A 22,580-nucleotide genomic window follows, 5' to 3' on the forward strand; every position below is an offset into this window, starting at 1 on the left:
GTCTGTGAGCCCCATGTGTGCCAGGAACTGTGTCCAACCTGATTATTCATTCAATCGTTTTTATTGAGCGCTTTCTGTGTGCAGAGCACTGTACTAAGTGCTTGATTACGTAGTAAGCGCTTAACAAATACCATAAAAAAAAGTAGACACAGGTCTTAAGTTTCCCATTTCCAAGAACGTGCAACCTTTGAATATTTCCAGCTTCTACTAACATAAATTCTCTCCTCTAGTATTAGTTTGTTGTCATTGTTTAGGTTAAATTTCCCGTGTTGATACTGAACACTGCACTGATCACATAGCACAATAAACAAAGCCTCACTTCAAAGCCAAATCTAAATCTCATACAGGAGAAGAAGCAACAACCTGGCAGGGGATCCATGCTTTGTGGAATTGTCTCTGCAGGACGGTTTTCTCTCTTTGTACATATTGGCTTTCAGGAAGCCGTATCATTTTTAGGGGATGAGGGTTTTTGCCAAACCTTCCAACAATACATTTGGTTTTAAAACATGCTCTAGTCTTTCTAGGAGCAGTTCCTCTAATATCTATTCCTCCATGAATGATTAAAAAGTCACAGGGAGGGCCATAATACAGATCCATAACACTGAGGTCATTTTATATAGTAATAATAATAATAATGGTATCTGTTAAGTTCTTACTATGTGCCAAGCACTGTACTAAGCACTGGCGCAGATATAAGCAAGTTGGGTTGGACAAAGTCCCCATCCCACATGGGGGTCACAGCCCCCCATGCAAAATCTTTATTTTGCAGATTAATAAGAATAATAATAATTATTATGGCATTTGTTAAGCGCTTACTATGTGCCAAGCCCTGTTCTAAACACTGGGGTACATACAAGGTTATCGGGTTGTCCCACGTGGGGCTCACAGTCTAGAACCCCATTTTACAGATGAGGTAACTGAGGCCCAGAGAAGTCAAGTGACTTGCCCAGAGTCACACAGCTGACAAGTGGCAGAGCTGGGATTAGAACCCATGACCTCTGACTCCCAAGCCCAGACTTTTTCCTCTGAGCCACACTGCTTCTCTTAATTAATTAGATTAATTAATTAGATTAGGTAGCTGAGGCACAGCGAAGTGAAGTGACTTGCCCTAGGTCACACAAGCAGACATATGACAGAGCTGGGATTAGAAGCTGTGACCTTTTGACTCCCAGGCCCACACTGTATCCACTGTGTCATTCTGCTTCTCCTGCTTACATGAGGTTAGCTACACATTAACCTGGGTCCTACTCTAATAGCATCATGGGCGTAATGACAGATATGTTCAGATCTTCTCTCCAAAATATATGTAATTTCTAGATACTGGAGAGAATGGAAATCTCTTTCTTACATTCTAGTTGTACCCTTCATGAATGAAGTGTGGGGTGGAATGGTCAAGTTTTCAGCAGGCAAATATATTGTCAGCTTGAAAAAACCTTGCAGAATTCACTTTTTTAGAAAAAAAAATGGTATTTGCTCCATCTTGTCTGCTGTGTGACCTAGAGCAAATTATTCACTTCTTTATGCCTAAATTACCTCATCTGTAAAATGGGGATTAAGACGGCGAGCACTGTGTGCAAAAGGGACTTTTGATTAGCCTGTATCTACCCCAGTTCTTAGGACAGTGCTTGACACATAATGAGCACTTGAAAAATACCATTAAAAAAATTCTTAGAACTGCGCTTGACACATAGTAAGTGCTTAGCAATAATGATAATAATAATTTGAAGAGTTCAATACAGAATTAGTTAACACATCCCCTGCTTTCATTGAGTTTACAGTCTAGAGCTGGAGACAGACATCATCATCATCAGTAGAGAAGCAGCGTGGCTCAGTGGAAAAAGCCCAGGCTTGGGAGTCAAAGGTCATGGGTTCGAATCCCAGCTCTGCCACTTGTCTGCTGTGTGACCGTGGGCAAGCCACTTAACTTCTCTGGGCCTCAGTTCCCTCATCTGTAAAATGGGGATAAAGACTGTTAGCCTCACGTGGGACAACCTGATTACCCTGTATCTACCCCAGCACTTAGAACAGTGTTCTGCACATAGTTAAGCGCTAAACAAATACCAACATTATTATTATTATCAGTAGTATTTATTGAGCACGTGCTGTGTGCAGAACATTGTATTAAATGCTTGGGAGAGTACAAAAGAGTTGGTAGACATGTTCCCTGCCCACAGTGAGCTCACAGACATTAAAATAATTTACAGATATATACATAAGTGCTGTGGAACTGAGGGTGGGGTAAAAACCAGTGCTTAAGGGATACAGATCCAAGTTCATAGGCCCTGCAAAAGGGAGAAGGAGTTGGAGAAGGGAGGGCTTAGTTAGGGAAGGGCAACTGGACAAGCAGCATGACCTAGTGGAAAGACCACGGGCTTGGGAGTCAGAGGACCTGGGTTCTAATCCCAGCTCTGCCATTTGTCTGCTATGTGACCTTGGGCAAGTCACTTGACTTCTCTGTGACTCACTTAACTCATCTGTAAAATGGGGATGAAGACTGTGAGCTCCATGGGGGGCATGGACTCTGTCCAACCTGAGTATCTTGTATCTACCCCAGTGCTTGGCACATTGTAAGCACTTTACAAATACCGTTAAGAAAAAAAAAGGCCGCTTAGAGGGGATGTAATTTTGAAAAGATTTTGAAGGTGGGGCGAAGGGTAGTCTGTCACATATGCAGGGTGACGGAGTCCCTGGTCAGAGGAAGTATGTGGGCAAGGGGTAGGTGGTGAGATAATAATAATAATAACTTTGGTATTTGCCCCTTGTCAGCTGTGTGACTGTGGGCAAGTCACTTCACTTCTCTGTGCCTCAGTTCCCTCATCTGTAAAATGGGGATGAAGACTGTGAGCCTCACGTGGGACAACCTCATTCCCCTGTATCTACCCCAGCGCTTAGAACAGTGCTCTGCACATAGTAAGCGCTTAACAAATACCAACATCATTATTATTATTATTATTAAGTGCTTACTATGTACCAGGCACTATACTAAGCACTGGGGTAGATGCAAACAGATTGGGTTGGACTGAGGTTGGTGCTGGAGACTAATAACCGTAACTATGATACTTGATAAGCACGTCCTATTTGCCAAGCACTGTTCCAAGTGCTGGGGAAGTACAAGCTAATCAGGTTATATACAATCTGGGTCCCCCATAGGGCTCCCCGTCTTAATCCCCATTTTACAGATGAGGGAACTGAGACAGAGAGAAGTGAAGCGATTTGCTGAATATCACACTGCAGATAAGTGGCGGAGGCAGGATTAGAAGCCAGGTCCTTGTGACTCCCAGGCCTATGCTCTATCCGCTAAGCCACAAGCAAAATATGCAGCCTGAGTTGAGGCCGCGTAGAAGAGAGGTTTGGTAGCAGCTCATTTTCCTTACCCAAATCTCTTTTCTGGCCAGCTTGAATCCTGGAGGCTGCTCTGACACCCCAAAGGTAGAAGAAGGATGGGATAACAGGTTAAGGAGCATAAAGCCTAACAGGCCAACAGTTGATCAGGCAGAGATCCGATCATCAAGTTTCGGGGACTTTTCTAAGTCGTATGACACTCTGCTAACCTCCTTCCTGTCTTCTCTGCATACTGTTTCTCTGAAGTATCAAGCTACTCAACTGTTTCCGTTTTTCTTCCTCCTACCTGTAAATAATTATGCATCTATCTCCCCTGTTGTATTGTAAATTCCTTGTGGGTAGGGATTGTATCTCCTACATCTATTGATAGAGAAACACTGTGGTCTGATGGAAAGAGGTGGATTTAGTAGTCGGGAGACCTGGGTTCTAATCTGACTCCCCGTTTTGCCTGCTGAGTGTTGTTGGTCAAGTCACCCAACTTCTCTGGGCCTTTACTTTCATCATCTGTAAAAGTGAGAATAAGACAGTGGCTATCACCACCATTAATTTACCCACGAGCTCTCTGCATACCAAGAAGTGAGTCAACGAAGATACCTAATGATACTTCCTCATTCACGGACAGTAAATTCATTGTGGGCAGGGAATGTGTCTGCTTATTTTTATATTGTACTCTCCAAGGCACTTAGAACAGTGTTCCATATACAGTAAGTGCACAGTCAAATACGACTGAATGAGTGAATGAAGAAATGAGTAACTTTTCCCCTATCATTCTTCTTGTCTCTGTTTCAAACAAAACCACCTTTAATAGAGATTGTGCTTTGTTCATTTCTCAATACCAGTAGCATGGTATAAAAAAGGTATTTGCAGTGATTATTCACGGTAACCCGTGGTTGATAGAATTATAAAAACGATTCTATCAGGTGTGAAAGAGTGACACAAATGGTCAAGGAGCTGTGAAAAGATATATTAGATGTGCCCTATGCTCCATTGTGAATGCTGAGTACCATAAAATCAGCTAGAGTGTGTCATATTCGATGTTCCGTTTAAGAGTGCCGGGTGGAGTTTTATAATGAGCAAACTGAAAGACAGGTCTGAAGTTAAAGGGCAAAGATAAACCTGTCTGGGCACATAGACTCAGTTGGGAGGAAAAGGAGAAAGGACTGGGGAAGAATAAAGTCAATCAATTGTATTTACTGAGTGCTCACTATATGTAGAGCACTGTACTAAGTGCTTGGGAGAGTAAATTTAACAGAATTGGTAGACACAGTCCCTCCTGAATAAAACGAACCAAAGCCCTTCAATCCCCCAGGGAAAACAAGCAAGGAAGCCTTTTACCAAACGATTTTGGAAGATTGTAAACTCCTTTGAGAGCAGGGATCTTGCCGACCAACTTTATTGTACTCTCCCAAGTGCTTAGTACAGTACTCTGCACACAGTAAGTTTTCAAGAAATACTGTTGATTTTATTGATTTAGATATTCTTGTGGATTTGTGTCACCCAGCGAGGAATCATAGCAGTAGTGTTTTGTTTTAAGTGTCTTTTTGGAAGGTCAGGCTCATGTATTCATAGGCCAGGCATATTTTTGGATTCTAATTTTCTTATAGAAAATTGAGATTTTTAGTCAAATTTGCACAGAGAATATTTACTCTTGGGCATCAAGGTAACATTAGTGGAGATTTAGCTGTGCAGACACAACCACCATTTCTGGGCCTCAAACAGCTAGTCAACTTTAATATAATTATTATTATCGATGACGCTTTTTAATGCCTACTGTGCGGAGAGAATTGTAGTAGGTGCTGACAAGTCACAACGATGAGTATTCAGACATGGTCCCTGGCTCCCAAGGGGTTCACAATCCAAAAGGAAAATCAGACGACGGGCACAGAGGAATTGAGATAAAGGAGTAAATTCAGCCAAAACAATAAATGAAGAACAACCAAAACAGCAACTCATCACACTAGGAGGACCAGTCCTGTGACCCATCACTGTTAGAGAACCAGTGTGGCTAGTGGAGAGAGCACAGGTCTGGGAGTCAGAAGGAGCTGGGTTCTAATCCTGGCAAGTCACTTCACTTCTCTGTGCCTCAGTTACCTCATCTGTAAAAGAGGGATTAAGACTGTGAGCCCCATGTGGGACACAGGCTGTGTCCATCATGATTAACTTGTACCTACCCCAGCACTTAGGGCGCTTCCTCGTCACAGTCAGCCTCAGCCACTAAAAGGCGATGAATTCTGGAGGAGGGACAGAGGTGGGAAGAATCAATCAATAAATCCTATTTATTGAGCGCTTACTGTGTACAGAGCAGTGTACTAATGACTTGGGAGAGTACAATATAACAGAGTTGGTAGACATGTTCCCTTCCACAACAAGCTTGTAATTTAGAGAGAGAAGGAGCTGGAATGTCACTTCCAGGTTTGGCTATCTAATTTAGTGTAGGATTTCAGAGAGCTTTTTTTTCTCCTCTCCACTAAAATACCTTTCAATCTGAGAACATTTCTAGCCTTTCGTACCTAAGGTTGAAGAGTTCGTGTTTTTCCCAGTCACATTAAATAAATAAATGACCACTCGGAAATTGAGATAAGGTTCCTGTATTCCTATTTCATCTGGTGTGGAGACTAAAACTCAATCTGTAATGCATTATATTTTTTTATATCCATCTGTAGAGTACTAAAGTCTCTCGCAGAGCTAGTAATTCTTGAAGCTGTTTCTCCAGTGCAATAGACCGAACATTAGGGAGGGAAACAGCAGGCGACGGAGGGCAGGTTCCAATCTCACCCAAATTTTATCTCCTCTCAAAAGAGCGAATGTATCACTGCTTGAGGTGTGAGGACTCGACAGGTCACATGATGCACAACCACTCAAGAAGGAGGGAAGAATTATCCAAAACCTGCTGATGGAGAGAGCTTGGGGACAGATGCAGTGTCTGAGTTGGTCTTGAAGTGCTCTCTCGTGGCCACTGGAAGTACTGAGCAATCCTATTTGATCACAACAAGAATCAACCATTTTTAGTCCCTAAAAAAAATCATCCAGTTAAAAGATTTAGCTCGGTTTTAGGAGCTCAAAATCTTCCAGACAAATTATAGCATCTGAACTTTGGTGACCAAAGCCTTTCTGTATTTTCCATGGTATTTGTTATGTGCTTACTGTATGCCGGGCACTGTTCTAAGCACTGGAGTAGATACAAGTTAATCAGGTTGGACACAGTCCATGTCCCACATGAGGCTCACTCTCTTAATCCGCATGTAACACATGAGATAACTGAGGCACAGAGAAGTAACACTAGAACTATCTCCCAGGTGAAAATCATTTTCCTTTCCACGTGGGTTATTGGAGTTTACAGGTGACTAATAAAGTTGGTCTGACCGGAAAGGTCACTGGAAATTGGACGCATAATTCCAAGAAGGGAAGGTGGTTCAAAGTTCTCTAATGGAAATAAATAAATGCAAGCCTCTTGTGGGCAGGGAAAGTGTCTACAAACTCTACTAAGTGCTTGGTACAGTACTCAGTAAATGAGAAGCAGTATGATCTAGTGCAAAGAGCATTGGCCTGGCAATCAGAAGACATGGGTTTTAATCCCCAGTCTGCCACGTGTCTGCTGTGAGACCTTGGGCAATTCACTTAACTTCTCTGTGCCTCAGTTACCTCATCTGTAAAATGGGGATTAAGACCGTGAGCCCTATATGGGACAAGGTCTGTGTCTGACTTGATTACCTTGTATCTACCCCAGTGTTTAGAACAGTGCTTGTCACATAGTAAGCTCTTAACAAACATCACAATTATTATTATTAAGTTAAATTACTTGCTTTGCACAAGTAAGTGTTCAGTAAATATGATGGATTGATTCCATTTTGCTTCTTCGGTCCTCTTTCACATTGTCAAGTTGCCCACTTCATCCCTGCTTCCAGTCCACATTTGGCACTTTTGGTGATTGTCTGTTGGGCAACATGGCGGACATATCCAGGAAAGAAATCCAGGCCTTCATCCTGAGCCAGAGCAACTCTTGCTCTATCCCTTCATTCTGAAACAACCCCTGCACTTGGAGATCACCAGGAAACTATCTTTCCTCCCTCTGCCTGGAGTCACATTTGAAAAACAAGGGCTTGAGCCCATTTTTTATGGCAGTGTCTTTCATAAGTCCAAGCACCGTGCTGAAGCAAATTCACCAGCAGCTATTACCGATAGAGCTACCGCCCCGAGGATGATGGTATTGTTTTCGTATACCCCAGAGCTCAACTATGTTGTGGTTAAAATCAATATGAATGTCACTTTTTCAACCACCCAAAATAAGTTTATTTTTCTTTATTTTTCTTATTAGGCTGGCTCTGCCATAACACTGCAGTGATGATAGGAGGAATCAGGGTTAACTTAAATTAGATTGAAAAGCCATGAAAGGAGTAAACCCCCATTCATTTACATAGCAGAGCCAGTGCATTAAAAAAAAATCAATAAATGGAAAGTACCTAGGGATGTTTCATTTAAACACACTATATAATGACAATTTGTGGAAGCACATAAACAGAGGAGACTGACTAATAAAAAAACAAATTTTAGTTTTGTTCAAATGATTCAGATCTATATTCCCTTTAATAACCTGATTAGACATATGTGGTGTTGGAAATTTCAGTCAATGTAGCTGATTTTTAGATATCATCTAGCAGGGAATCCATGAATAAAGCCACTTATTTGAGAAAACCATTTTATTAACCCTCTAAATGACTTTCAGTGAGAGGGCTTTTCCCCACTATGAAAACTGCCAGGAAGAGTCTATCTAGAATGTAGGGGAACACAACAGTGAAGAAATAATCTAATGTGGGAGCCAGAAGTTTTTCAATATCTGTGAGTTTGCAGCATGGCTTATTAGAAAGAGTATGAGCCTGGGAACTAAAGGACCTGAGTTTTAATCCCAATTTCACCCCTTACCTGCTGTGTGTTTTGGGAAAGTCACTTAATGTCTCTGTGCCTCAATTTCCTCATCTGTAAAATGGGGATTCAATACCCATACTCTCTCCTACTTACTCTGAGCCCCATGTGGGACAAGGACTGTTTCTGATCTGATTATCTCGTATCTATCCCACTGGTAAACACAGAGTAAGTGCTTATCAAACGCCACAATTATTATTATTATTTAACAAGTATAGGTTTAGTATCTGCTCTTTATATTATGCACCCCACTTTCTCTCACACAGTAAGTGACTCGGAAGGTGCAACAGTAAACGGGTTTTCAGCTTTTAATCATCAAATTTTTGACAGAGTCTCTAATTTATGCCCAGATCTGCTTGCTTAATATGGGTGAACAATTACCATGGGTAATGAACACAAATTGAGCAGTAATTGGACTCGCTGACAGGTGCTCAAATTGTAGAATCTCTCTGAAAATTTCCTAATTGTGACTTTTGAGGGTTTTTTCCATTTTCCAAAAGTTTAAAATATGTTTTAACATATTGTCTCAAGGAAATCTGTTCATCTCTATTGCCAACAGGAGACTCTTTAAGCTTCCAAGTACTTTGCAGTAAGAGACTGCTCAGCGTGTCTCTGCGACTGCATTTCTCCTTTTAGTTTTTGCCCCCTCACTCTTTTGGAGGAATGAAGTGAAAACGGACAGCAGTTGAAGTCCAGAGAAGCATGATCTGCTGTGTGACCTTGAGCAAATCATTTCACTTCTCTGTGCCTCAGTTACCTCTTCTGCAAAATGGGGATTAAGACTATGAGCCCCATATAGGACAGGGACTGTGTCCAACCTGATTAGCTTGTATCTACTCCAGTACATGGTATAATTCCTGGCACATAGTAAGGACTTAACAAATGCCACAGTTTTAATTATCATTATTATTATTATTATTCATCAGTCCCTCTCTCTTCCTGGAACATTATCTCGTGTGCATTTACTGATGGACATACCCTATTACATGGCTTGGTGGATAGAGCATGGGCCTAGGAGTCATAAGGACCTGGGTTCTGATCCCAGCTCTGCCAATTGCTTGCTGTGTGACTGTGGGCAAGTCACTTAATTTCTCTCTGCCTCGGTTTCCTTAACTATAAAATGGGGCTTAAGCCTGTTCTCCATCCTACGTAGACTGTGAGCCCCAAGCAGGACAGGGACTATGTCCAACCTAATGTACTTGTACCTGCCTCAGCTCTTACAGCAGTGTTTGACATATAGTAAATGCTTAACCAATACCATAAAAAAAACCAAGAAACATTTTCTTTATCTCTTCTACCTGTAAATTATTTGAGGTTACTCAATAATTACAATTACTTAAATACTGTAAATTATTAGTCATCATTTGTGATAATGTTTTGCCATTTAATATTGATTAACTGCACCTGGATTTTCACCCTTACGATTGAATTTGCTCCCTTCATTCACCCCTCCCTCAGCCTCACAGCACTTAAGTACCTATTTGAAATTTATGTATTTATATTAATGTCTGTCTCCCTTTCTAGACTGTAAACTCATCGTGTCTACCAATTTTGTTATATTGTACTCTCTCAAGTGCTTAGTACAGTGCTCTGAGCACAGTAAGAGTTCAATAAGTATGATTGATTGATTGACTGGCTAATATAGTTGATGGTGGGAGAACTGCTTTAGAGGTCAGATGTGAATCTGTGGTAACTAAGCTCTTTGAAGACAGGGGTCATGACTACTTACTCTGCTCTATTCTCCCAAATGAGTAATACAGTGTTCTGTACAAAGTTCAATAAATACCATTAGTTGATTGATAATAATAACTGTGGTAGATAGTAAATACTTTCCTAAGCACTGGGGTGTATTTGATGCAATCAGACACATTCCCTGTCCCACATGGGCCTTGTAGTCTAAGAGGGAGGAAGAACAGGTATTTAATCTCCATTTTAGAGGTGAGGAAAATGAGACCCAGTGAAGTGAAGTGAAGCCCAAGGTCACACAGTAGGCTAGCAGTAGAGCTGGGATTAGAACCCAGGTCTTCTTACTCCCAAACCCCTGCTTTTTCCACTGGGCCTTAATCATGGTCATCTAAACGTTTGAGCACCTAACTGCTCTTCATTCATTTGTTCATTCCTTCAATCATATTTACTGAGCACTTACTGTGTGCAAAGCACTGTACTAAGCACTTGGGAGGGCACAGTATAAAAACAGACACATTCCCTGCCCACACAACGAGCTTATATTCCGGTCTGAGTCTGAAACTTGATGCAGTGACTTTATGAGGTTGGGGTTTGGCCTCTCCTACTGGCCTGAGCTTGTCAGGGAGTTTAGAAACCTGTTTGGTCTTATTACATGTAGCATTATGTGTCACCCCCCAACAGCTGAAATGTATATACACACACATGCCATTTTTTTTACTAGGTAATCATGTTTCTTAAAAGATTTATTCTATAAACATGACCTGAAAAGCCTAAATTCAACAGCTGGATGGACCCTTAGATTTGAACATGTCTAATCACCCTAATATGTTTGTACTATGGCCCCTGTAGTCACTAATTTTAAGTTTCTGGTAAACTACAAACCTGATCTTGAAGATGCTCTAAAAATAAACTGTGTTAAAAACTTTACTTTTTCTGTTTTACCAAATGTAAGCAGCATTATGATCGGTAACAGATTTTGGCAAATTGATTTGCCCGTGTTTTCTCCACCTTCCCTCTCCTTTGCTTTTGTATTCTCCTCATTCCCCTTGCCTTGTTTCTCATTTCCATTGCCCCCCTCCCTAAAGTTATTATTATTAGAATATTTGAAGATGTCTATTACAAAAAGTCAGTAGCCTAATGCCATGATGCTCTATAAATCCAAAACAAAAAGTCATTTCTCTGGCATTACTTAACATATCACTTGATCAGAACAATGTGCCCTAAGGCAACCATTAATCAGAGTACGGTGGACTTTAAATTGATTGTAAGCGACATAAATTGGTAATATGACAAGTCTTATTTTTTCCACAGACCAGAAAAGCCTTGAAAAAATATTGGCTCTTTAATTCCAGTGTTCCATTTTAATAATTTATTCTATTCTAATTGTAAAACTTATAAAATCAAAGACATAAGTCCTTGAGTCAATAATCTTTCCTTGGCACCACTCTCTAGAAAAATATTCCATTTACCTAAGTACCCAATTTCTTCTAAATCAAAAATATTTTTTAAATGATCATTGTTCAACTGTGAAATGAATATTTTTCCCTCCGTTTGTAAATGTTTATGACCATGACAGAGAATTGCAAGCAGAGAATTGTTTGAAACTAAGCTTAAAATTGTGTTCAGTGTTTGATCCAGTAGGTGGAGTGATCTACTAATGAGAGAAAAGCATTACACTGTAGTTGTTAGAGTTTTCTACTGTCCGTGGAAAGAGTTGTAACCTCCAGCCTAAATGCATCAATATTTTCAGTTGATAATTTGAATTGCCTTGCTACTATAGGATATTACCCCACTAGTGCTGAAGAGGCAAATACATATAACTGACTACACGAGTAATTTATTTCCCTCTAACAATAGTAGTACTTACTGTTTATCGACTCTATAGAAATATAAATATTTCAAACTCTTATGATTGTTGTATCACCTCTGGTTCATAGTGAATGTCCAGTTATAGCACAGAAAGTTCCTACTCCCAAGTCCTTAATTTTCTGGCATTATATATTGCCGATTTGAAAGAAATGACTATAGGGGATTGAAATATCGTTGATATATCATTATCCCCAAGGGAAGAGGGGAAACAAACGGAGGAATAGGGAGGAAGACAGCCGAAGGCCCCGTTAAGCAGAAAAGAGTGAGGTAGAGGAAATTAGGCCCCCATGTGTTTTTCTTGAACGTGCTATTTAGAGAACGAAGGAAATAAATTACTCAACTATTGCTCAGCCTCTGTCAGATCCACCAAGTAAAAACATTCCAAAACCAAGGACCTTCAGTGGAAAATGTCCAGCTTCTGGTTACCTTCGGAGGAGCAGCCTTGTGTAGTGGAGAGAGCAAAGGGCGGGGAGTCACAGGTTTTAATCCCAGTTCTGCCACCTATCTGCTGTGTGACCTTGGCCAAGTCACTTTCACTTCTCTGTGCCTCAGTTATCTCAACTGTAAAATGAGGGTTAACACTGTGAGTCCCATTGAGAACAGGGACTGTGTTCAACTAGATTTGCTAGTAACCACCCCAGCGCTTACTACAGTGCCTGGCACGTAGTATGCACTTAACAAATACCATTATCATTATTACTTGGTCAATCAGTGGTATTTTGAGCACTCACTGTGTGTGCAGAGCACTGTACTAAGCACTGGGGAGAGTACAGTAGACTGAGTAGCTGAGGAGCTTCCAATTTAGCAAGACTGAAGACGTGAGCCTACTAGCTGGAATAGTATACCTAATTACAATGACCAAATTCATCAAAATTCATAAAACAGATCTTTTATGTCAAGGTGAGGAAGATGATCCTGGAAGTCAAGCATTTTTAAAAGATGCATAATAACTCCTTCAGACCCCTAAACCTCTGTGGTGAACAATCAACTGCATAACGATTTGAAGAATTGTGGTACTTGTTAAGTTCTTACTATGTGTCCTGCACTACTTAGTAGCCCAACAGAGGTTCCTTTTCTCTCCTGATTGAACAGAACTAGAAAAATAATAACAATAGTAATATCTGTGTTATTTGTTAAGTTCTTACTATGTGTCAAGCACTGTACCAAACTCTGGGGTAGATACAAGATAATCAAGTCCCATGTATGGCTCCTTGTCAAAATAGGAGGGAGATCAAGTATTGGGTCCTCATTTTGCTGATGAGGGAACTGAGGCCCAGAGAAGCTAAGTGATTTGCCCAAGATCACACAGCAGAGAAGTGGCAGAGGTGAGATTAGAACCCAGGTCCTCTGACTCCCAAGCCCATGCTCTTTCAACTAGGCCACACTGCTTCCAAATGATTGACCTTGAAGAGGCAGGAAAAGACTGACTCTAGAGTAATAATAATAATAATGTTGTTATTTGGTTAAGCGCTTACTATTTGCCAAGCACCGTTCTAAGCGCTGGGGTAGATGCAGGGTAATCAGGGTGCCCCACGTGAGGCTCACAGTCTTTGTCCCCATTTTACAGATGAGGTCACTGAGGCACAGAGAAGTTAAGTGACTTGCCCTCAGGCACACAGGGGACAAGGGGCAGAGTCGGGATGTGAACCCATGACCTCTGACTCCCAAGCCCGGGCTCTTTCCACTGAGCCATGCTGCTTCTCTATAGAGTAGAGCAGAAGGAAAGTACTGAGCAAGGCAATAGCACTGTAATCAATTCCTCTGTAAAGGTTCTCAGTCTTCAAGTCTCAAAACTGAAGCTCATCCATCCTTCCTGACAGAAAACTCCATCATCATCGGACCACAGCAGGGTCAATCAATCAATCAATTTATCGAGCGCTTACAGTGTGCAGAGCATTGGATTAAGCGCTTGGGAGAGTGCAATGCAACAGAGGTGGTAGGCAAATTCCCTGCCCTCAACAAGCTCACGTTCAAACCCAGTTCCTCTGATTCCCAGCCTTTATTCCTTCACTGGGCCACACCGAAGTATCGCCGGCCCCTAAGTCTCTGCTTCCAAGTCCTGCGGGGCCCTTGCTAGCCCCTGAGCTTGTCCCTCCCACCCACCCCGCCACCTCCCAATGCCCTAGGAAAAGGTGAAGAGAGCAGTGGATGGACAGAGACCCCAAACCAGTCTCCCAAGTGGCACTCCAAATCCAGATGGGACTGGGCGAGCATTGTAACCACTAACATAGATAACAGGCTGTCTAATCTGAGTATCTTAATAAGGTTAATAATGGTATTTGTTAAGCACTTACCATATGCCAAGCACTGTTCTAAGCACTGAGGTAGATACAAGGTAGTCAGATTGGACACAGTCCCTGTTCCACAAGGGGCTCACAGTTTTAATCCTCGTTTTACAGACGAGGGAACTGAGGCACAGAGAAGGGAAGTGACCTGCCCAAGGTCACACAGCAGACACGTGCCAGAGCCCGGATTGGACCCACACCCTCTGACTCCGTGGTCCGTGTTCCAGCATCTAGTATCTTCCCCGTAAAGCTGTCCTTGGATAAATTCATTCATTCATTCAATCATATTTATTGAGTGCTTACGGTGTGTAATAAGCACTTGGAAATCACAGTTCGGCAACAAATAGAGACAATCCCTACAGAGTCGCAATTTTTTCGCTTATCAAGATTCAGTCTCTTATGGCCTCTGAGTTGTGGTAGAAACAGCCACAATCAAATATACGGACAAAGAACCAGCATTTACCGGAAAGAATGTCCTGAAAATGATTTCATTTAATGAACAGCATTGCAAGGAATCGTGTGGAATATGCCAAGTAAAGCCACTTTCTTTGGGAAGCTCCATTTTAAAGGCAGTGTGATAATTTAGCATGGCCACCCTTGGAGGTTTTCATATTGAACATGCATATTTTATCTGAGTTATTTTATTTTTATTAAAAACCTGAACATTTAAACTGCATCCTCTACAGATTTCCAATTCTAATCACTGTAAAACTCCTTTCCTAATTGAATGCAGTTAGTCTCTTTGAAAGTGTAAGACCCCAGCCTCCTCGATAATTCACAAAATAGTGTGTGGCTAAGAGAATCAATTATTTAAGAGCTGTGTCTGAAACAAATGTGGCTGCCTCGGCTCTGTTCTTGAGAGAACATCATTAAAGAATTGACTTTCTTCCATCACTGTGCTTAAGTTGGCCTTGCAAAGTGTCAATAGGTTAAATTAAATCTGCTGGTTAAAGCTCTGATGTAGGTGCTCAGTTGTCCTAAGATCAGGGTTGTTTTCATGCCTGGTGATTATGATGTATAATAAAAGAGCAAATGTTCTAGGAGCTATCAAAGATATATTTAAATAAATCAATCAGTGACATTTATTGAGCATCTACTGTGTGCAGGGTACTCTATTAATAGAATAATAATAGTAATAATTATTGTATCTGTTAAGCACTTTACTGTGTGCCAGGCACTGTAGTAAGGCTGGGGTGGATATAAGCAAATCGGGTTGGAAACATCCCCTCTCCCACATGGGCCTCACGGTCTCGATCCCCATTTTACAGATGAGGTAACTGAGGCACAGAGAAGTGAAGTGATTTGCCCAAGGTCACACAGCAGGCAAGGGGTGGAACTGGGATTAGAACCCATGACCTTCTGACTCCCAGTCCCCTGCTCTATCCAATACGCCATGCGGCTTCTCAGAGCACTTGAGAGTGTACAGTACAACAGAGTTGTTAGGCATATACCCTGTTTACAGTTTAGAAGGGGAAACAGGCATTAATATAAATAAATTACAGATGTGGACATAAGTGCTGAGGGGATGAAGGTAGGGTGAATACCAAGTGTCCAAAGGCTACAATTCCAAGCACATAGTTGATGCAGGAGGGAGAAGGAATTGGAGAAAGAGGGCTTAATCAGGCAACAGAGCTGGTAGACACATTCCCTGCCCACAAGGAACCTACAGTCTGGAGGAGTAAATCTCTCAGCCATGAGAAGCAAGTTAAGTATTCCAGGCAATCAGATTACTTTCTAGTGTTCTGGAAGAATAAAGTACTAGAAGAACTTCGATTACCAGTTTCTCTTTTCTCACGGATGAGGTGTTCATTCCCCGAGAGAGGGTCCCTGATCCTCTAACTGCTGCTTCTCACCCTTGCTCCAGTCACGGACTCACTGGCCCGTGCCCCCTCTGTACTATAAACCAGCGATATGATGATAATAATAATGATATTTCTGAAGTGCTTACTGTGTGCCAGGCACTCTACTAAGCACTGGAGTAAGTAAATTGAGTTGGACACAGTCTCTATCCCCCGCGAGGCTCACAGTCTCAATGCCCATTTTACAGATGAGGTAACTGAGGCCCAGAGAAGTGAAGTGACTTGTCCGAGGTCACACAGCAGACAAGTGGTAGAATCGGGATTAGAACCCATGACCTTCTGACTCCCAGGCCCAAGCTCTATCCACTATGGGATGCTACTTCTCTGTTCCACTTGGGGCTGACGGTAGTAATTAAAAAAATGAAATTAAAAATTAAAATAAAAAAGAGTGACTGATGTCGGATCCATAGTGGATGGGGCACAGACTCACTAGAAAGCGGACTGTTCTGTACAGAACCAGGCAAATAGCCACCCTAGGCCGCCCCAACCTGAGCTGTTGTGAAATGGCAGAAATTCCCCTTAGTGGCAAAATGATTTACAAATTGCCACTGGGTGGCAGGAAAGCCCAGCTATTAACAAAAAGACTTCACAATGTGCTGAGGACTGAGGGCATTTTTCCCCTCTCAAAACAAAAATTCTTAGAGGATTTAAAATTTCATCCTCCTTAACCTGTTGTGTTGAGAAATACCTGAAAATGAAAAGAAGATAAAAAAGAGCAAATGATCTTCCTACCTTCCCAACCCTGAATTACAATATATTCTTCAAGTTTCTCTCACAAATTGAGAGACATTTTAGCAGCTGTTTTCCTGGCTCCTGCTCTCGGTGACAGGAAAAAAATCATTAGCGTGGATATGGCTCTCCCCTTCATTCTTCTTCTTCCTAGTATATGAAACAAAGGGTAAAATTTGGGCAATAACTTTTCGTGGGAAGAGATTTATTAGAGAAGTATAGCTTAGTGGAGAGAGCATGGGCCTGGGATCCAGGACCAGAGTTCTAATCTTGGTTCTGTCACTTTCCTGCTATGGGTAAGTCACTTAATTTCTCTGTACCTAAGTTGTCTCTCCTGTCAGATGGTGATTAAATACATGTTCTCCCTCCCCTCTGGACTCTGAGCCCCATGTGGGACAGAAATTGTGTCTAATATTCTGATCTCATATATATCCCATTGTTTGGCACATAGTAAGTACTTAACAAATATTCCAAGACGGTAGCAAGACGATAGGTGAATGCAGTGAAGGAGAGGTAGGCGCAAGAAGAGGCTAAGTTCCATAGGTAGGGTTTTTCTCATAGGTTGGGTATCTTTTGGAAAAGCAGAAAAGCCTCTTTGGTTCTCAGAGCTGCTCAGGGTATTTCTCAAGGTGCCACTTTATAGCCCAGTTTAGTTTGTCACTTTTAGGCTTGGGGATGGGGTAACTCTGAAAGGAGGGCAGAGGTTTTAAATGGCTTGTCCAGCTAGGTTTAACTAGAATTTCAGGTAGTAATAATAGTAATAATATGTATTAAGTGCTTACTGTATGGAATCCACTGTATTGAGTGCTAGGAAAAAATACACAGGCAAGAATTAAATACAATCCCTGTCCCCCACGGAGCTAACAGTCAGGTCCAGAAGACCATTCTCCCGGGTAAGATTACCCCAAATCGATCGTTGGTAAACTTGGTATTTACCCTCCTAATTAAAGGATGGTATTTGTTAAGCACTTATTATGTGCCAAGCACTGTACTAAGTGCTGGGGATAGATACAAGCTAATAAGGTAGGACATAGTCCATCTACCACAAGGGGTTCACTGTCTTAATCCCCATGTTACAGATGCGGTAACTGAGGCAAAGAGAAACGAAGTGACTTGCCCAAGGGCACCCGACAGACAAGTGGCAGAACCGGAATTAGAACCAAGGTCCTTCTGACTCCCAGGCCCATGCTGTATCGACTAGGCCATGCTGCTTCTCCAGTTCTGGTTTCGCTGACTGTAGACTGCCTTTCTTCTTCTTGAGTAGTGCATTGCATTGTCCCTCAGCCATCTGTAACTAGTGCCAGAGCACGTTGGCAACTGTGGGGAGGAAGGGATAGGTGGGCAGGGTGACATTTAAGATAGGAGGAGAAAGAGCACAATGCATTAAAAAACCCCGATTTTCTCCATCTACAGTAAAAGTAAGGGTGAGTGCATTTAAGATGCAGCAAGAAGAATGTAGGTTAGACACACGTTATACTCTCCCAAATGCCTAGCACAGTGCTTTTCACAAAGTAAGATCTCAGTAAATATCATTAATTGACTATGAACCTCTAGATGAGTGACTGAAAGCAAGACAAGCTAGGGTGACTCCTCTTTTCTCTTCTAAGCCTAAGATTTTAAAATGGAAGCAGCCGAGCTTTTCAGGTATTGCAAAGACGCAAGAAGAATTTTCTCATATCTGTGTAGGCTTCTGTACCATCCAGGAGAAAGACCTCCTTGTTTTTCTGTTCCAAGCCTTTCACTTCCCTCCAGCGGGGGTGAGGAGAGGGGATTTTTCCAACCCCTCCCACGGCACAAACCTTTCATGTCCTTCACCTGGGACATGAACAGGGAAAATATAAAACTCCTGTTAATTCTCCGAGACCAGGCTTGAGGGTGCACCCATTGAATCATGAAGGGAGAAGCTTCAAGACTGAAAAACAGAGCATGTCTTCACCCAGTAAGTGGAATCATATGGAATGTGGTCCTCCTAGAAGTTCTGCAAGAAGAAAATAACAGTACCTTCAAGAAGGTTCCTCATGAAGCAGTGTGTCCTAACGGATGAAGCATGGGCCTGGGAGTCAGAGGGCGTGGATTTTAATCCCAGATCTGCCTCTTGCCTGCTATGTGACCTTGGGCGAGTCACTTAATTTCTCTGTGCCTCAGCTTCCTCAACTGCAAAATGGGGATTCAATGCCTGTTCTCTCCTTCCTGCATCGACCGTGAGCCCCATGTGGGACAGGAACGGTAACCAGCCTTACTAACTTTATCTACCCCAATGCTTAGAACGGTGATTGCCACATAGCAAGCATTTAACAAATACCATAAAAAAGGGTTTGAGCAAATTCATGAATCAAGGAATCCATAATGGTTATTAGAGGGAAAGATGGGGATATTATTTTAAAGCGAAACACAAGGAGGACCACATTCCATATGAGTCCACCTACTGGGTGAAGACGTTCTGTTTTTCAGTCTTGAAGCTCCTCCCTTCATGATTCAATGGGTTCATCTTCAAGTCTGGTCTTGGGGAATAAAGAAGAATTCTGTGTTTTCCCTGTACATGGTCCCAGCAGTGTAAAAATAATTTAATAGATATATGATGGTTTTAGAGGGGAAAGGATAAGTACTTAGTACAGTGCTCTGCACCCAGTAAGTGCTTAATAAATATTGAATGAATGAATATTCAGGACATCAAACACCACATTCTTTCTCCATGCATCCTTTGTCATCAGAGCGATTGGCAGATTACAAAACTAGATAGATCACTAGACTGACTCAGAATGGCATTTCTTAATTTGTTAGATAAAGGAGACTGATTCCAATCAGCATCTAGCAGATATAAACTGGAGTACCATATTGTTTATGCAGTAGCCTTGCGTATAGCATTTTAACTCCAGGTTCTTTGTTCCCTTCAGTATTTGATGAGAAGTGTTCGGATATATAATTGCTTAAGCAGCCGGGGTCAAATTTGAAGGATGTAAGATTGTATGTTGTGTATAAGGAGTTCCTGCCTGTGGGTGAGGGGAATGCATTTTCTCACCCAGAAATTACAGGCAAAGAAACCATCAGTCACACTTGAACCCATTAACATGAATGGGGGAAAAAAAATTCAGCAGGTCAGTCCTTCGGGCAGGTTTTATAGAAATGGGGAATGAGTTGCCTAGCTATTGACATTGATAAACTCAAGTTATTTTCAAGTCTTCTCAGTCAAACAATAGATTTTCCTCAGTTCTCAAGGAGGCTAGCTGGTATTTCACAGTACCCACTGATGAAACAAGAACCACCAGAAATTGAGGTCTAACAGTGCTGTTATCCCTTAGGGAAAGTGTAATTATGAAACCAGGTAACAGATCATTCTTCTAAAATTTTCTCTCGTTCTTTGTTTTTTCTTTCCCCAGCTTGACCATTACCCTCCATCAAGTTACAGCCTGCCAGTCTCATCTGATATAGTGTTCAATTCCCCAAAGTCACTCTTTCTAGGAAAAGTTATAGGTAAGACTTCCATTTTGTTTAAGGCTAAGATTGGGATTATAACCGATACGTGGGAAACCTGACTTCTGATTTTTGAAATTGCTTTGATGTTTCATTGGCTGACTGAAGAGTTGACCATAAATCAGGGTGAAGATAATGAAAACAGACCAAGTATTTACGGTGGAAAATGACTCTTGATGTCTTTTGTTGGGAGTGAAGGACAGTATGGTTTGTTGTGGTGTTTTTGTGAATCCTAGAGTATTTTGGTTTGCTGTGAAATTTATGGGTCAAAATGTCTTTAAACTTTAAACTGACTTTACTTAGTAGTGGCAAACGTCAAATACCAGCTTTAAAATTACACATAATAGATCGCAGGTAAATCCAATTTTCCACTGTTTCTATCTGTAAACATCAGATTTTTTGAAGGATTACTCGGTTTCTTCCTCCAGCCTAAATTTCCCTTCCATCCCACCCACACCAGGATTTTTCAGGTGCAGAAATCCCTCAGAAAAAGGACACTCGTGTTACGACCCTTGTATTACTTTATTTTAGTTTCCTTTGTTTCCAAAAATATTCACTTTTTTGGAAATCTACCCTCAAGCGGATAGTCGGGAGAAAGCTTCTTTTGGATTGATTTCATCTGCAATTTAGATAATGATGAAAACCATATACAAATGTTACTTAATACCTAGGTCATGGGATAAAATAGGGAACCAGGAGTTCTTTATGTTAAAGAATAAATTGACAAGAAGGGGATTGAGCACTTCTTAGAGGAAGTGGCATTGCACTGTGAAGCGCCAGCATATTTTCCTGTCCTCGGTGTCCTCCCTCTTTGCATATTTGAGCAAAGGGCAATTTATCGAAGGTGATATTTAAAGTATTTGCATTTCCTCTTTTCACTATTGCCTTTTCTAGAGTTTTAAAGTGAGTATTCCCAGCAGTCATGGGCAGTCTTGGGGCAAGATTCCTGGTTCGCTTTGTCACCTGGGTTCCTGATCCATATTCCCTGAATCATCATTAAGGTTTTAGGTTTGTTCCTACCTAAGCGGATGGAGTAGATCTGACATCGGCACCCCCATGCCCAAAGCGTCTGTGTTGAAGGATGACAAGGGAGGTGTCTTGAAGAGGTCTGGTGAAACCTGGATGAAATGAGATCCAAAGCAATTCACTAAAAAAGAAAAACCTCTCACATATGATACACACAGATAATATGAAGTGTCTAAACCCATGCTCCTTTAAAATGACATTTATCAGCTTCCCTCATCTTGGGAAAACCTTTTCCTTTTGATTACAGTGTTGTTCTTTCACTGTGGACTAATCCTGAGCTTGTACTCTAACTTTAGTTTTATTCAAGGGTGAAAGTCAAATATGTATTTTAGCAGAATGGCAGGCAGACATAGTGGAAGAGGCATGGGCATTTAACACTGAGGTAATGGTGGTGAGCGAGTAGGCGGGAGCTGTGTGATGGGAGAAAGAATGATGAGAAATCCATAGGTCCCCTGGCCATGATGGGGGCTGGGTCTTGCTGACTGGACGGGCGAGAGCAGTGGAAGTGAGAGCCTGTTTCCATCCCTACACCCACTCTGAGGCAGCCCCCTGACCCCCACGCCCCTCCCAGATCCAGGCTGGACTACCTGCAGGAGGAGACAGCACTGCTGATGGCCGGCTGACATTGTGCTATGGCCTCAGAGGCATCAGCGCTGCTTTGGGGCCCAGTCTTCTCCACACACACACAGCTGAGAGAGCCCCAACACAGTGAGAAGCAACCCAGCCTTCGCCCCACCATAGAGTCCCTAGTCTAGAAGGATTGTGCCTTAGTGGATAGAGCCTGGGCCTGGGAGTCAGAAGGATCTGGGTTCTAATTCCGGCTTTGCCATTTGCTGCATGACCTTGGGAAAGTCACTTGGGTTCTCTGTGTGTCATTTCCCTCTTCTGCCAAATGTGGATTAAAACAGTGAGCCCTATGTGGGACAGAAACTGCATCCAACCCGATTATCTTCTATCTACCCCAGCTTTTAGTACAGTGCCTGGCACATAGTAAATGCTTAACAAATACCACAATTATTATTATTATTATTAGAGCAGTCATCAGATGTGCCAGCCCCCACTCTAAGCCTTGGCACCAAAGAGAAAAGCAAGGATTTGCTTTGAAATCATTTATCCCTCTAGACTGCGAGCTCCTTGTCTTGTCTTACGCTGTTGAGTCGTCTCTGACCCATAGTGATGCCATGGACACATCTGTTCCAGAATGCCCCACCTCCATCAGCGACCATTCTGGTAGTGTATCCACAGAGTTTTCTTGGTAAAAATAGGGACGTAGTTTACCATTGCCTCCTTCCGCGCAGTAAACTTGAGTCTCCACCCTTGACTCTCTCCCGTGCCCCTGCTGCCCAGCACAGGTGAGTTTTGACTTGTAGCAGATTGCCTTCCACTCGCTAGC

General features: G+C 42.0%; 1 protein-coding gene across 1 annotated transcript in view; it reads left to right on the forward strand.

The window, feature by feature from the left end:
- The window catches only part of CNTNAP2 (contactin associated protein 2), a 1,271,576-nt gene that overhangs the window by 1,144,940 nt on the left and 104,056 nt on the right, over nt 1–22,580 (forward strand). The window contains exon 21 of the mRNA XM_029062825.2: nt 20,068–20,161. Within this exon, the coding sequence (XP_028918658.1) occupies nt 20,068–20,161 (94 nt within the window). The remainder of the gene's footprint in view (nt 1–20,067; nt 20,162–22,580) is intronic.

The sequence above is a fragment of the Ornithorhynchus anatinus genome, chromosome 4, assembly GCF_004115215.2.
Source record: "Ornithorhynchus anatinus isolate Pmale09 chromosome 4, mOrnAna1.pri.v4, whole genome shotgun sequence".
NCBI lineage: Eukaryota > Metazoa > Chordata > Mammalia > Monotremata > Ornithorhynchidae > Ornithorhynchus > Ornithorhynchus anatinus.